Source organism: Artemia sp. Qi Xiang Cuo, chromosome 10 (assembly GCF_049724085.1).
Source record: "Artemia sp. Qi Xiang Cuo chromosome 10, ASM4972408v1, whole genome shotgun sequence".
In the NCBI taxonomy this organism is placed as follows: Eukaryota; Metazoa; Arthropoda; class Branchiopoda; order Anostraca; family Artemiidae; genus Artemia; species Artemia sp. Qi Xiang Cuo.
The window spans coordinates 28,993,806-29,006,742 of record NC_142803.1 but is presented as its reverse complement, the minus strand read 5'-3'; the positions used below and the strand labels follow the sequence as shown (position 1 = coordinate 29,006,742).

The window sequence follows — 12,937 nt, the reverse complement described above, 5'->3', positions numbered from 1 at the left end:
ATTTCAAATTACTTGGAAACCCTTTTGTGAATCAATAATTCCCCTTAGAAACAACAAATTAATTCCCTTTCGTGAATCAATAATTCCCCTTAGAAACAACAAATTAATTCCCCTTTCTTGACAAATCAATCAACCATGACATCATCTGTCAGACATTAAAAAACTTTGCTCCGGAAACAATTCTTCTGATCAAACTCCAAAGATATTAAAAAACTTTGCCCCGGAAACAATTCTCTTGGAAATACATCAAAGACATTAAACAAGATCTTGAAAGAGGTGTCATTGACTCTGTCCCCGTTAGACTCAATAATCCAGAAAACATCCATCAAAGTGTGAAACTACCTGTTTTTCCATTCTCACTGACAAAAACCATAAAACAGACATAAATTACTGTTGACATCCGTGAAAAACAACAAATAAATTGACCGACACACATAACCGTCCAAGAAAACATCCATCAAAGTGAGAAAATTCATGTTTTTTCATTCTCACTGACAAAAACCATAAAACATCCATAAATTGCTGTACTCGTCGCTGTTTTTTTTCATTATCACGTAAAAAAAACAAAAGAAAGACATTAATTAATGTTGACATCCATGGAAAACATCAAATAAATTGACCAACACACATAACCGTCCAAGAAACATCCATAAAAGTGAGAAAATTCCTGTTTTTCCATTCTCACTGACAAAAACCATAAAACAGACATAAATTGCTGTACTCGTCGTTGTTTTTTAATTCTCACTGACAAAAAACAAAAAACATACATAAATTGCGGTTGACATCCATCAAATTGAGAAAGTTCCTGTTTTTTCATTCTCACTTAGAAACACCATAAAACAGACATAAATTGATGTTGACTACCATGAAAAACATAAAATAAATCGACCGACACACATAACCGTTCAAGAAACAACCACAAATTTTACAAAATTCCTGTTTTTTCAAGTGAGAAAAATTCTGTTTTTTCATTCTCACTGAGAAAACTATAAACCACGTGGTAATGTTCGGACTATAAGACCCCTTTCTACTAACCCCTTCAAAACGATTTGAAAGCAGTCACAATTAGGATTGGTCCAAGTCGCAATTAGTCGTAGTCGATTAATAAGTAGTCGCAGCCGTTGTAGAAGGAGCAGTAGTAGGGGGCCGGAAAGCTTCAAGTTGAGGCCCTCAGCTATTCTTATAGTATTGCAGATACACATTTTTTATAAACAGGATGCACATAGTGTCTTTTGGTTTAGTTCTAAATACCCTCAACATTCACTAAAGTTTCACATTGACACCCTTACTCTTTTGGGACACAACTGGGTTGAAACATTCCCCCCTTTCTCAATGATAATTCTTGTGCGTAAACATTCGAAAATGTCATAATTTTTAAATTGCCAAAATAATTTATCCCAAAATAAGCTTGTTCTTTATTGTAAATATTTTATAAATTATCCTACCGTTTTTTCATTAATTAATTATTTTCTAATTTGACTCAGTTTCACATTTAGACCCTTACCCTTTTGGGGTACAACCAGGTTGGAACAATTTTTCCCTTTCCCAATGATAAACCTTGTGTGTAAACAATCAAAAATTGCATAATCTATAAACTGTCAAATAATTTACCCAAAATAAGTGTATTCATTCTTGTCAATGTTCCATTAATTATCCTCGCGTCTTTTCTTTAATTGATTTCTTTTATTTACTCCTTTTACAACTTGACTAAAGGCTAATGCTAAAACGGAACAAAATTCTTCATGTGTCCACTTTTTACGTTTTTTTTGTGATTTCGTCTTTTAAAATCATGATACAAATGAAAACCCTACTCTTCAAATTTTGCTGGGTCAAGTAAAAGAACGCCTTCTAAACCCGTTTGCATTCACCAAAGTATACTGCCCCCTTTTTTTTACAGTATGTTCTCTTCTGTATAGCTAATTTTCGGTAATCGTAATTTCCGGCCTTAAGCAAAAAACTAAAAACACCCGTAAACCTTTTAAAGGTTATTGCGTCATTTAAGCTTTACTGTAATATATTACCAAATATATTTAGGACAGTTTTATTTTAATTATAATATTGGCAAGTTTCTGTTAGTAGTAGTAGTAGTATAATATTTAACTACACTAACCACAGTCCTGAGGTGGCGCAGTGGGTTTTGTGAGCGCGGTGGCACAGTCCTGAGGTGGCCGTATTACCAAGTCTCAACTTGGTAATACGGGACCCGGAGTTCAAACTCAGTTGTCAGCAAGACATTACATGGCCATAGTCAAGAAGCGTCGGTAATCAGATACAATAAAATATTTAAATATAAAAATAATCTACTAAATGAGATTATCAGGAATTAATACCACTGTATTTTGAACCCTCAGTTTATTTTCCTGCCATCTAGATTATTATAGAATTATTATGATATATTTATAAAGATTATTATAGGTGCTTAATTTTTTTCTGCCAAGGGTTCCCCTAAGAGGAGGGGGTGTCTTGCTCCCCTATAAACCCCAAATTCCACCGGACAATTCTTATTCAAACTATCAAATAATTTTTTTTAGTGGTTTAAAAAAAAAATCATGTGTAGGCTACGCGTTTGAATAGAAAAATATATTTCACCCCACTTTTCTAAGGGATTCTTTTAAAGAAATCTTGTTCTTACATAAACAGTGTATTTCATGCTAGCTTATCCTGGGACATATCAGGGATTTTTTCGGAAGGGGGGTATACAAAAGGATTTTTTGGAGGGGGGGGACAAAAAACACATAAAAACCTTGTTTATATTCATTTTTGTTACGTTTTTACGACTCGAAAAAATATTTGGGGGGGGGGGGGTAAAGCCTCCTAACCCCCTCCCTGGATAAGACCTTGAGTTTAATGGTAGTAAAAATTTTGTACGGACTATATTGCAAAAACATATAGGTTGTATTTATATACTAAAGGTAGCTTAGGCAATATATTTTCAATATTTTTAAGGTTTATTCTATTTTTGTTAAAGGGTTCGTAAGCTGTTATTTTTTAGACCATGTATTTAGTATCTAACAAAAGTGAACTACGATAAAATTTCATTAATTGACACGTTGAATATTCAACCACTTCCTTTTTGCCAGTGGCAATTTATTATTTTAATGCGAAAAGTCACTGATTAATTAGTGAATACACTTCTTTGACCTCAAACTATCTTGGGATTTAAGTAATTCAGTTATATTTCAACTGTTGATAACTAAAGATCTTATGCTTAGTTATAAATAACTGGTTACACTTCGTTTGACCTCAAAATAACTTTGGACTGTAGAATTTTGATCATACTTCATTAGTTGATTTCTTAAATGGTATGTCTATTTTAGTTTCTCATTATTTTTTGGTGGATTATGTTTTTATTGCTGTTGTTGATAAACTACTGTTAGTTTAATTTTTTTCTCTCAGTGAGAAAAACGAATTTCCTATCAAGGTTTCCGGTCTAGGTTATAAATCTTGCAATCCGAGAGTATATTAAAAGTAGGTATATACCTGGAAGGAAGCCTTATCAACCTATCCCTGGCCTACCAATTTTGCCATACTTCAGGATATACTGCAGTCCCTTTCACCTATTTTTTTGACCGTCTCTTCTCGGAAAGCACTCCTGCGCTGTATTCTAAAAATAAATTGACTTAAATTGAAATTGCATTTTTTTTTCTTATATTGGACAAGATTACAGTGCTTCAATGTATATAATATAATCGTATTTTTTCTTAATTATGGACATCCACATTTAAGCTTGCTGGAAAATACGGGTATTCAATTGAATTTTGTTTTAGATTCAAGTTGCTCTTTATATTCAATTTATCAAATATTCTTCTATCTCCTTATCATAGTATTTATAAGTATGCAAACTCTAAATTTTGAGGGCGATTACAATTGGTGGATCTTCAAGGGCCATCCCTTGTTTCTCAAGACATTCTTCTTTTTTTCATGTAATTCACTTCTCTAGTGCCTCGTCCATCTACATTAAGTAGGACTAAACGCTCATCTGTCAGAGAAACCCTTTGCTCTGCTATATACTTGTTTTCTGCGCGTGAAACATATGAACAAACATCACATTTGTGTCTTTAACGCCCACTGGGAGATCGAGGGGGGCGGGGAGACCCCGGCCCCCAAGATTTTTTCTGGCGTCGTCTTATCCTTTTTTTTCTCTTTTTTATTCTTTTTTCTAGAATAAATTTTTCAATTTGGTCAATTATTGGCACCTTTGTCAAATTCCCTCCCCGACGATTTTGCTCATTGGCGCCCTTGTCACATTGAGCATCCCCCAAGATTTTACTCTAGATCCGCTTCTGTTAACCCCCACCCCCTCTAACCTATTTTCGGTGTAAACCACTGTACCAGAAGTTGTTTTTATAGAAAGGGGGTTGAGGAAGTCATTTCCACAAAATGTATGGGAAAGGGAGCAAAGTGCACTTTTCACAATCTAAGGGAGGGCATTTGTTTTTGGTTTCAATTTCTTAGATGAAAATACCAAAGAAGCATTGTTCAGTGAAAATAGCCAAAAAAAAGGTATTTTTTACATGTTTTGTCCACATTTTCGAACAATTAAGTGTATTTCATCTACGGTTTCGAAACCTCCCGAAAAACATACCGGCTCTAATGCCATATTCTAAAAAACCTGATTTTTGTTCAAAATACATTTTTTTGTAGTGTCGAAGAAGATGCAGTATTTGCAAGCTCATAATGAAACTAGATGTTTTGGTAAATTTCTTGTTGAAGGGCAAAACAATTGAACTAAGTGAATGAAAATTCCGGGAATGAATCCCGGGTCTAAAATATATACTGGGAAGATGTTATTAAGGTACTAACTCTGTCCTATCCTTCTATCTTGGTATTAGAAGATTGTATATACGACAAGTCAATTCCTATCGAAATTTTGACAAAAATATTTTACCAAGAATTTTGGGTTTTCAGTCTCTTTCTCATTAGCTCTAGTTTTGGAAAATATAACTTAAATTATTTAAGCAGGATTTTAACCCATATCAAGACTTTCCCACCAAATTCAAGAAATAGGTTTAAAAATCCTTAGCACCGTATAAGCAGAATTGAGCAAAGGTATGAGGCTCAAAACAATTTTCTTGTGCCTCACTGGAGCAGTAGATCTATTTCTCAAGATGTCATTTTTATATCACAAAGATTTTCAAACGTCACCAAGGTCAGTGCACTTTGAAAAGAAAAGGAGTGGCGATGGGGCTCCAAAATACCTTTTCAGGATATCATTTAGGCCCTGAATCCAGTCCTGAAAGTTTCACTCGCCTAACTCATCTACTTTCCTAGGTAGGCAAAAGCCCTTCGTCTAGAATTCTACCATATTTTCTTCTATGCATACATACAATTCTTACACGTGCATAATGTACACTTCAATCTATTTGAAAATGATACTTATTGAACAGGGGCGAATCCCCTGGATCATTATTGAGGGAGGGCAAGAGGGGTTCATATCCGGATTTTCAAGGGGCATAGGATATATAATAATCTTCTTTTTACATTATTGGGAGCGCAGCTGTCCCCTTGCCCCTCCCAAACGACGCCCCTACTATTGAATGAATATCAGTCACGGCTGTAACTTTAATGTAGTATTGTAGTAGTTTGGGTGGTATTACTGTAGGCTTGTGCCCAGAAAGAGTCCTCTCAACTACCTCTTGACCTTATATTTTTGTCCTTATTTCCATTATAGACATTCTAAAACCTTCTGATTTAAGTTGAAATAATTCAAAGTTCTATTTTAAAACAATAGATTTTTAAAGTGTCTAATGACGTTACCACCCTTAAAAGTGCATAATATAATTATTCTTGTTTTTTATAATGGGATTTACATTCATCAAAAAGTACTTATTAAAGAACTGTAAGTAAGGAGTGACTCGGCCCAGAAGTAACCAGAACTCTTCAAAAAAATTTGATAACAGTGGGATACATGAAAAAAAGGCTTTTTCTGCTATTTCCAAATAATTAATATTTATTAAGTTCAAAGTTAACCATCAAAATCTACAAGCCTGAAAAAACTTGCTGGTTTTGAAAAAGAAAGGAAATATCCATAAAAAGCAAAGCAACCTCAGTGAAAATCGCACCATTAGATTCGGCATATCAAAAAACCCTCCAACGTATCAAAGAGCTCCTATCTACAAGGATGAGGACTTTTGATTTTTTTTTCAGAAGATGGTTGTGTGATTATTTGATTTTGGTTTTGTTTTTTTTTGTTCCTAGGGGTAATGTTATCAAACCAATGGTTCTAGAAGATTGGGAAAGGGTTTATTCAAACGGAAATAGAAAGTTCTAGTGCCATTTTAAATAGGCCTACACAAAAACACTGGAGGGAAGCTGACCTTCCCCCTCCCACACCTTTTTCCCCCAAGGACATTAGATAAAAAATTAAGTAGCATTTGATTCAGTATAGTTGAAAGGTCCAGGAGCTACACATCTGAAGATAACAATGCAATTTGTTCATTGTTTACATATAGTATTTTTTATCGGGAAACAAACAGGAATGTTTTGAGAAGGAGAAATTTTCCATGGGGGGAGTTTCTGCGAGAAATTTTCCACGGGGAATCTTACATGAAAGGGGAGGGGCAAGTGATTTCCCGTCATGATTTGAAAAACGGTAAGAAATTAAATAAGAAAACAGTTGTTTTTTTTCTCAATTGAAAGGAATGAGCAACTTTAAAACTTAAAACAAACAGAAATTATTCCGTATATGAACGAGGGCTGCCCCCTCCTCAGCTTTTGCTCTTTACGTTAAACTTTGACTTTTTGTCACAATTCTTCGAGAGAGACTGCTGATACACAAGGGGTGTTGGATTAGAATGGACAGTGTTTTTTAAAGAACTTGATTTTAGCATAAAGAACGATTGTCGAGGAGGAAGAAGCTCTCCTCTTATACTGAAAATATTTTAATCGTTTTAAGTTTTAATGTTGCTCCTTATTTTCGGTAGAAAAAAACTTGTTTTTTTATTGAATACTCACAAAAACACCAGTACCATCTAAAGGATTTTTTTTATGCCTTGTTTTATCGCTGCTCTCAGTTGCACCTTTTATTGTTGTTTAGAAAATATTCTCATCCACTTATCTTAGCACCCACAGGAAAGTGCAGTCTAAGTGGCGTTGGACAGTATAATGAACTCATACCCTAATCAGGAGATTTTTTTAGCCCCCTTCCCATGACTCAAGATTTTTTTTTTTTTTTTTTTTTTTTTTTTTTTTTTTGCTTTTGCCAAGTAATTACCTCTTAAACATAATATAAGAAATAATTTGATCTTCTTGCTATATACCCTACATGTCTCAGGCCAAACTTTGTCCTACTAGGGCACTATTTATCCCCCGCTGCAAAACCAACTTTGTTGCATTGTTTGGATAACGAGACTTGTTGTCAGTTTACTGCGGAGACAAAAAGGTGCTTAAGCCCTTTAGTCACTAGTTAACACCCTTCCTTATATGACTTCCTCTTTGTGCATCTGTATCACAAGCTGTATTTCGGGAAAGAGGGGCTTTAGCAGCTTTAGAATGTACTTGAGTTTCTTTGCTCTTAAGAAAATGTTATCATTTGTGTTTGTTCTACTTGGCTCAGACTGCCTTCTTATAGTTGATGTTAAACCAGGGCTTATTTTTGCTTTATATCTCTATCTCATTGAAAGGTGTACTATTTTCAGTAGTGTCCTTGAGGAATGTTTTCCAATTCTAGCCGGCAAGCGTACTCCGAGTACCGTCCCGATTCCTTTTATTGTGTGTCGAATAACCATCTCGAGCTAGATCACTCGCGGGATCGTGGCCATGGTTCGTTGTAATCAGTTCGTGGTAACGAACTATAAATAAGGAGGTAGCCTACTTGGCTCATTAGTAACTGAAACTCTACAAAACGGAATTTTGATATCAAGAGATACATCAACATATTTTGCGCACCCATCAAACGCTACGATCCTGAGAATATTTGCTTGATTTTAGAAAAAAGGGAAAACACCTCCAAAAAATCAAGGAATCTTACTGAAAATCGCACCCTCAGATTGAACGTATCAGAGAACGGAAACAGACGAGTCTGCCTACTTTCAAAAAGTCCCATATTGGAGCTAAGTAGACAAAGATCTTGAATTGAGATTCGAATTTGTGTCAACTAAAACCAAACTTGTTGCGAATTTTTTCGGTTCTGGTGGGCAGCACCGGACAAGCTCTGGTGGTTGTTAATTTCTAATGAACCCATGTTAAGCAAAAAAGTTTTCACTCTTATGAGTTTCACATATACATTGTGGGTCAGACAAAGTCTTAGTATATGACATTTTAACGTCGTTTTCTTTTGATTACGGAACTGAATTCTTCACTGTCTATTGGGGTTAATAACGTACGTTGGAGGAACAGTTTTCAGTCCAGGCCAACCCCTGACATGTCACGATTAAAACAAAAACCTTTAATTTTTGTAAAAATTCACGAGAATTCAATGTGTCGGGTTATTATGCTGCCCCCTTCTAGATGAAAACCTGCGTACCTCCACAATAGACGTGATAAAGGCGCAACTAGCATTTGAAAACAAAAGCTTAAAGAAATCCATGTTGGGTTTCCGTTATTTCAAAAAATTTAAATAAATTTTGCCTGGGGAAGGAGAAGTGATGTAATTTAACGTGTAGAAAGTAAGGAGCCTTATATTTCTCTTATATCTTAGATAATGTCAAGTCTTGCAAAAAGAGAAGAGGCGTGTCAGTTGGGGAGCAAGGAGCGCAAGCGTGCCATTCAACAACATAGTGACAGTGAGGAGCCTCTTCCATCTTTTCCACTGATTAAAAAGGTAGTATGTTTACCTAATTTAGCATATTAAAAATACAAGAGGAAATTAGGTTTATTTATCTCAAAAAGAAATGTAACCCTTAGTTATACACAAGAGTTAGCTTGTTTTGTAGGTTGGTCAAGATTTTCTGCGCTTACTAATCATTAGTATTGGGGCGGGGCTCATAATTTCAAATTGGATAAATTTGAAACGAAACTAGTAACTCCTAACAGCCCTAGACTATACATAGACATATCAGTGTAAGCTCAGGGTCCATACACACAAAAATATATACAAAACACGGAAATCCCTAATAGAACAAATTAAAAAGCAAGAAAACTTTATCTAGAAATAATATAACTTAGTCTCATAAACCTATCTTTCTTTTTAAGCTTTTACCTTTACACACCAGCTCGAGTTATCGTCTTTGAGTTTTTTGTTTTGTCGTATTGTCACCTTTTGTTGTATTGTTCGCTTTGTCGTATTGAAAATACCAGCTCGAGTTATTGTCGTTGGGTTTTTCATTTTATCGTTGTTGTATCGTCAAGTTATTGAATTTGAAGGATGTAAGGAATCAGCAGATCAATCCCACGTATATATTTTTCCCTGAATAAAGCACCGTATACTCTCTGAGAAAAGGGTCCAAATCTCCCCCCTCCCCTTTTAAAGAGGGGGCAAGTATATTTTCCTTCAGGAATCACACACACACACTATATATATATATATATATATATATATATATATATATATATATATATATATATATTATATATATATATATATATATATATATATATATATATATATATATATATATATATATATATATATATATATATATATATATATATATATATATATATATATATATATATATATATATATATATATATAGAAAGGTGCTATTTATATCAATTAAATAGAAAAATTTTTTTTTGTTCAATTGAGAGTTATGAGCAACATTAAAACTTTAAAACGAATAGAAATTCCCACATTTATGAGCGGTGCTAACCCATCCTCAATCCTCAGGCTCTTGTGTTTCAGGAGTTATTGGTAAACAATTAGAAAAAAAGTCAAACGTTGGTGCAAAGAGTGAGGGATTGAGGAGGGGACAGTCCCCTCTGATACGGAAAAATTTCTGTCAGCTATACGCTTTAATGTTATTCGTTTTAAAAGACATGCCTAAAATCCCCTCCTCTATATGTAAAATATCCCATGGACATTTAATCCTGAAACCCCCCCCCCCCCAGACAATTCTCATTAAAATTCTCTACGCATGTAAAATTGTATAGCCAAAGAAAAAGTAAGACAAAAAGAATTCCGTGCATGAATTCAGAATAATTCCCCCGAGAATTTCCTCCACATTAAAAATTTTCCCCTTGTAGAGAATCTCCCATAGCAAATTCCTGTATGTATCTCCCGACAACATATGCTATATGCAAACAATGGGACTTAGGAGCGGAAATCTCTCGGAATAGGCTGATTTCTGTTTATTTTGTGTTCATTTTAAATTGAAAGAGAAAAGTCAATCCGAACTTGGCCAAGTTAAATAATAAATTTAAAATAACAGTTTTTTTCAGCTGAAAGTAAGGAGCAGCATTGGGGGGGGGGGGTAACCCCCTCCTCAATACTTCGCTCTTCGTGCTAAAGTGTTTTAGAATTTTGAAAAAAACTTCTTATTCTAATTAAACGGCCCTTGTGTTTCAGAAGTCGTTCTAAAAGATCTGTGAAAACAGTCAAACGTTAGCGTAAAGAGCAAGGTATTGAGGAGGGGACCATGCTCCCTCATGTACAGAACAATTTCTGTTCGTTTCAAGTTTCAATGTTGCTCCTTAATTTCAGTTGAAAAACCTGTTTTTTTTGTTTCTGATCGTTTTTCAAATAATGTAGAGAAATCTAGCTTCCCAACACGGGAAATTCCCCCTGGACAATTCTTTCCTCGCCGAAAATCTCCAAAGGAAATTTCCTGCGTAAGATTCCACTTGAAAAATTTTCTTAGCATTACTTCATTTGAAAAAATACTTCAATTTCTGATCTTTTTCAAATCATGTCATATATCCTCCCTCCGTGGAATATTTTGTCAGACCACCTCCCCCAGTAGAAAGTTGCCTCCCTCAGAAAGTTCCCCAATGAAGAATTTCTCCCGTTGAAATTCCCCCCCCGTCCATGGAAAAATCCTGCAAACAGTCCCAACCCTGCTGAGAATTTCCCTCGGAATATCTCGACACGTCAAATTTAGCCGACAATGACAAAGTAAGACAAATAAACATACATTCCTAAAGGAATTCTAGTAAATTAAGTTTTGAGAGAAGAACGATGCGGTTTTAGATATTTTATTTTATCCAACCAATAATACAAAAATATGCCGGAGTACAATGAGAAAAGTACCAAGAACAGCACGAAAAACACTACTTCAAGAAACAACGATTAAACTATATAGACTATGTACATTCATAGATCGTAGATGACGTGCAACGGCAGGAAATCGTAAAGGTGCTGAAGTGCACCTTTTTTAGCATTACTTTCCATCTCTGCCACAACTTCACGGGGGTCTGGAATTCGATACTTCTCCAAGAGAAATGTATTTCTCTCAGAGTGGTATACTAGTCAAAAACTTCAAATACTTGCAAAAAACAGATTTGATCTTTAGTCGCTCTGTTTCTGTAAACCATTCCCATAGGGGGGGCAGGTAAAGAACATATGGCAAAGCCAACGCTCTTTATAGCCTTGCTAAAGTTTACCGATTGTAAGAGTACTTCAACGGGGCGAGTTTGCCATAACCCACTCGCAGGTTTGACCCAAGGGTGTCAAAGCAAAGAGTTTTAGTTGTTTTCTTTTCTCTACCATAGAAACTTTCTACGAACTTCCCGTGAGAGGAGTAAATTTGAACGGGGGAGGGGCAGATTTACCGGCATTATTTGAAAAAACGATGAGAAATTAAATAAAAAAAAGCTTTTTCAAATGAAGAAAGGACCACCATTAAAATTCAAAACGAACAGAAATTTATTCCTTGTTTGAGGGGGTTGCTCCCCTCCTCAATACCCTGCTCTGTACGCTAAAGTTTGACTGTTTGTTCAATTTTTAAGAACGACTCCTGAAATGCAAGGGCCTTTTAATTAGAACAAGACAACAGTTTTTTAAGAATGCTCCAGCTTTTTTAAGAATGCTAAAAACTTAAATATACAGAATAATTTCTGTTCGTTTTGAGTTTTAATGTTGCTCCTTACTTTCAGTTGAAAAACCTAACTTTTCATTTAATTTAAAGTAAAATCCAACAATTTCAGGTGATACGTGACAATGATCCGACGAGTCATATGATTTTCAATGTTCTTGGTGAATTTAATGTTGTTAAGTCGTCTATAATTAAGGGACAGGCTGACCTTATTGGGGTTGAAATAATGCCAGCCATTCCAGCTAAAACCAGGCTCTCGGACAAGGATATTGATACAGAGTTGCCAACAATCATACCAACTCCTGAAAAAGTGGTAAGAATGTGGCTAATATGCATTTGAAACTGTGAAAATGATTGTTAATTCTGGCATTTAGTTCCTTCATTAAAAGAAAGATAAACGATTAAGAAATAATTCCTTAAATTTTCGGAAAACAAAATGTTTTCTAACTCTTCCGCTTTCTACAAATAAGATCGTATTGATTAATTGCAATTCAAATGGCAAACAAACTACTACCAAGGGCAGCTTTGCAAATGGCCTTTGGCAATTATCTCACAAGACAGTATGAAAATGTCAGACATGAGCTTTAGGCATGATAGCAACGATATATAAAAAAAATTTCGTGATTTTCGATAACCTATATGCATTGGTTCATTGCATAGAATAAAAATGACGTGACATGCAACCTAACTCGGATGTGCAAAGTGAGAATGAGAACATTCAATATTTTATTTTATTTTTTTGGATGACTTCCCGCCGCTCATTGTTTTCTTAATTGTCAAATCAACAGTCAATTTGAAACCAATTAACTCGATCCATTTATATTACCTTAATGGGTTGATTTTAATTTTCAAATTTCTTCTAACGAGTTTCGGCGCGCCCTAAAACCGTTGCCTTTTAGTTTGAAATAAAAAACTTTGGAGCGATTTGCGCTTAGAGTTCTTAATTCATATAGAAAATAATAATGCTTTGTTTAAAAAAAAACACAAAACTATCTTTTTTACCAATAATAAACTTAAAATAACAA

General features: G+C 34.7%; 1 protein-coding gene across 1 annotated transcript in view; it reads left to right on the top strand.

Annotated features, from left to right (window-relative positions):
- The first annotated feature begins 3,204 nt into the window (after positions 1-3,204).
- LOC148947639 (uncharacterized) overlaps positions 3,205-12,937 on the top strand; it is an 87,680-nt gene continuing 77,947 nt past the window's right edge. The window contains exons 1-3 of the mRNA XM_089095967.1: positions 3,205-3,302; positions 8,639-8,761; positions 12,025-12,225. Coding sequence (XP_088952093.1) covers positions 3,300-3,302; positions 8,639-8,761; positions 12,025-12,225 — 327 coding nt within the window. The 5' untranslated portion in view covers positions 3,205-3,299. The remainder of the gene's footprint in view (positions 3,303-8,638; positions 8,762-12,024; positions 12,226-12,937) is intronic.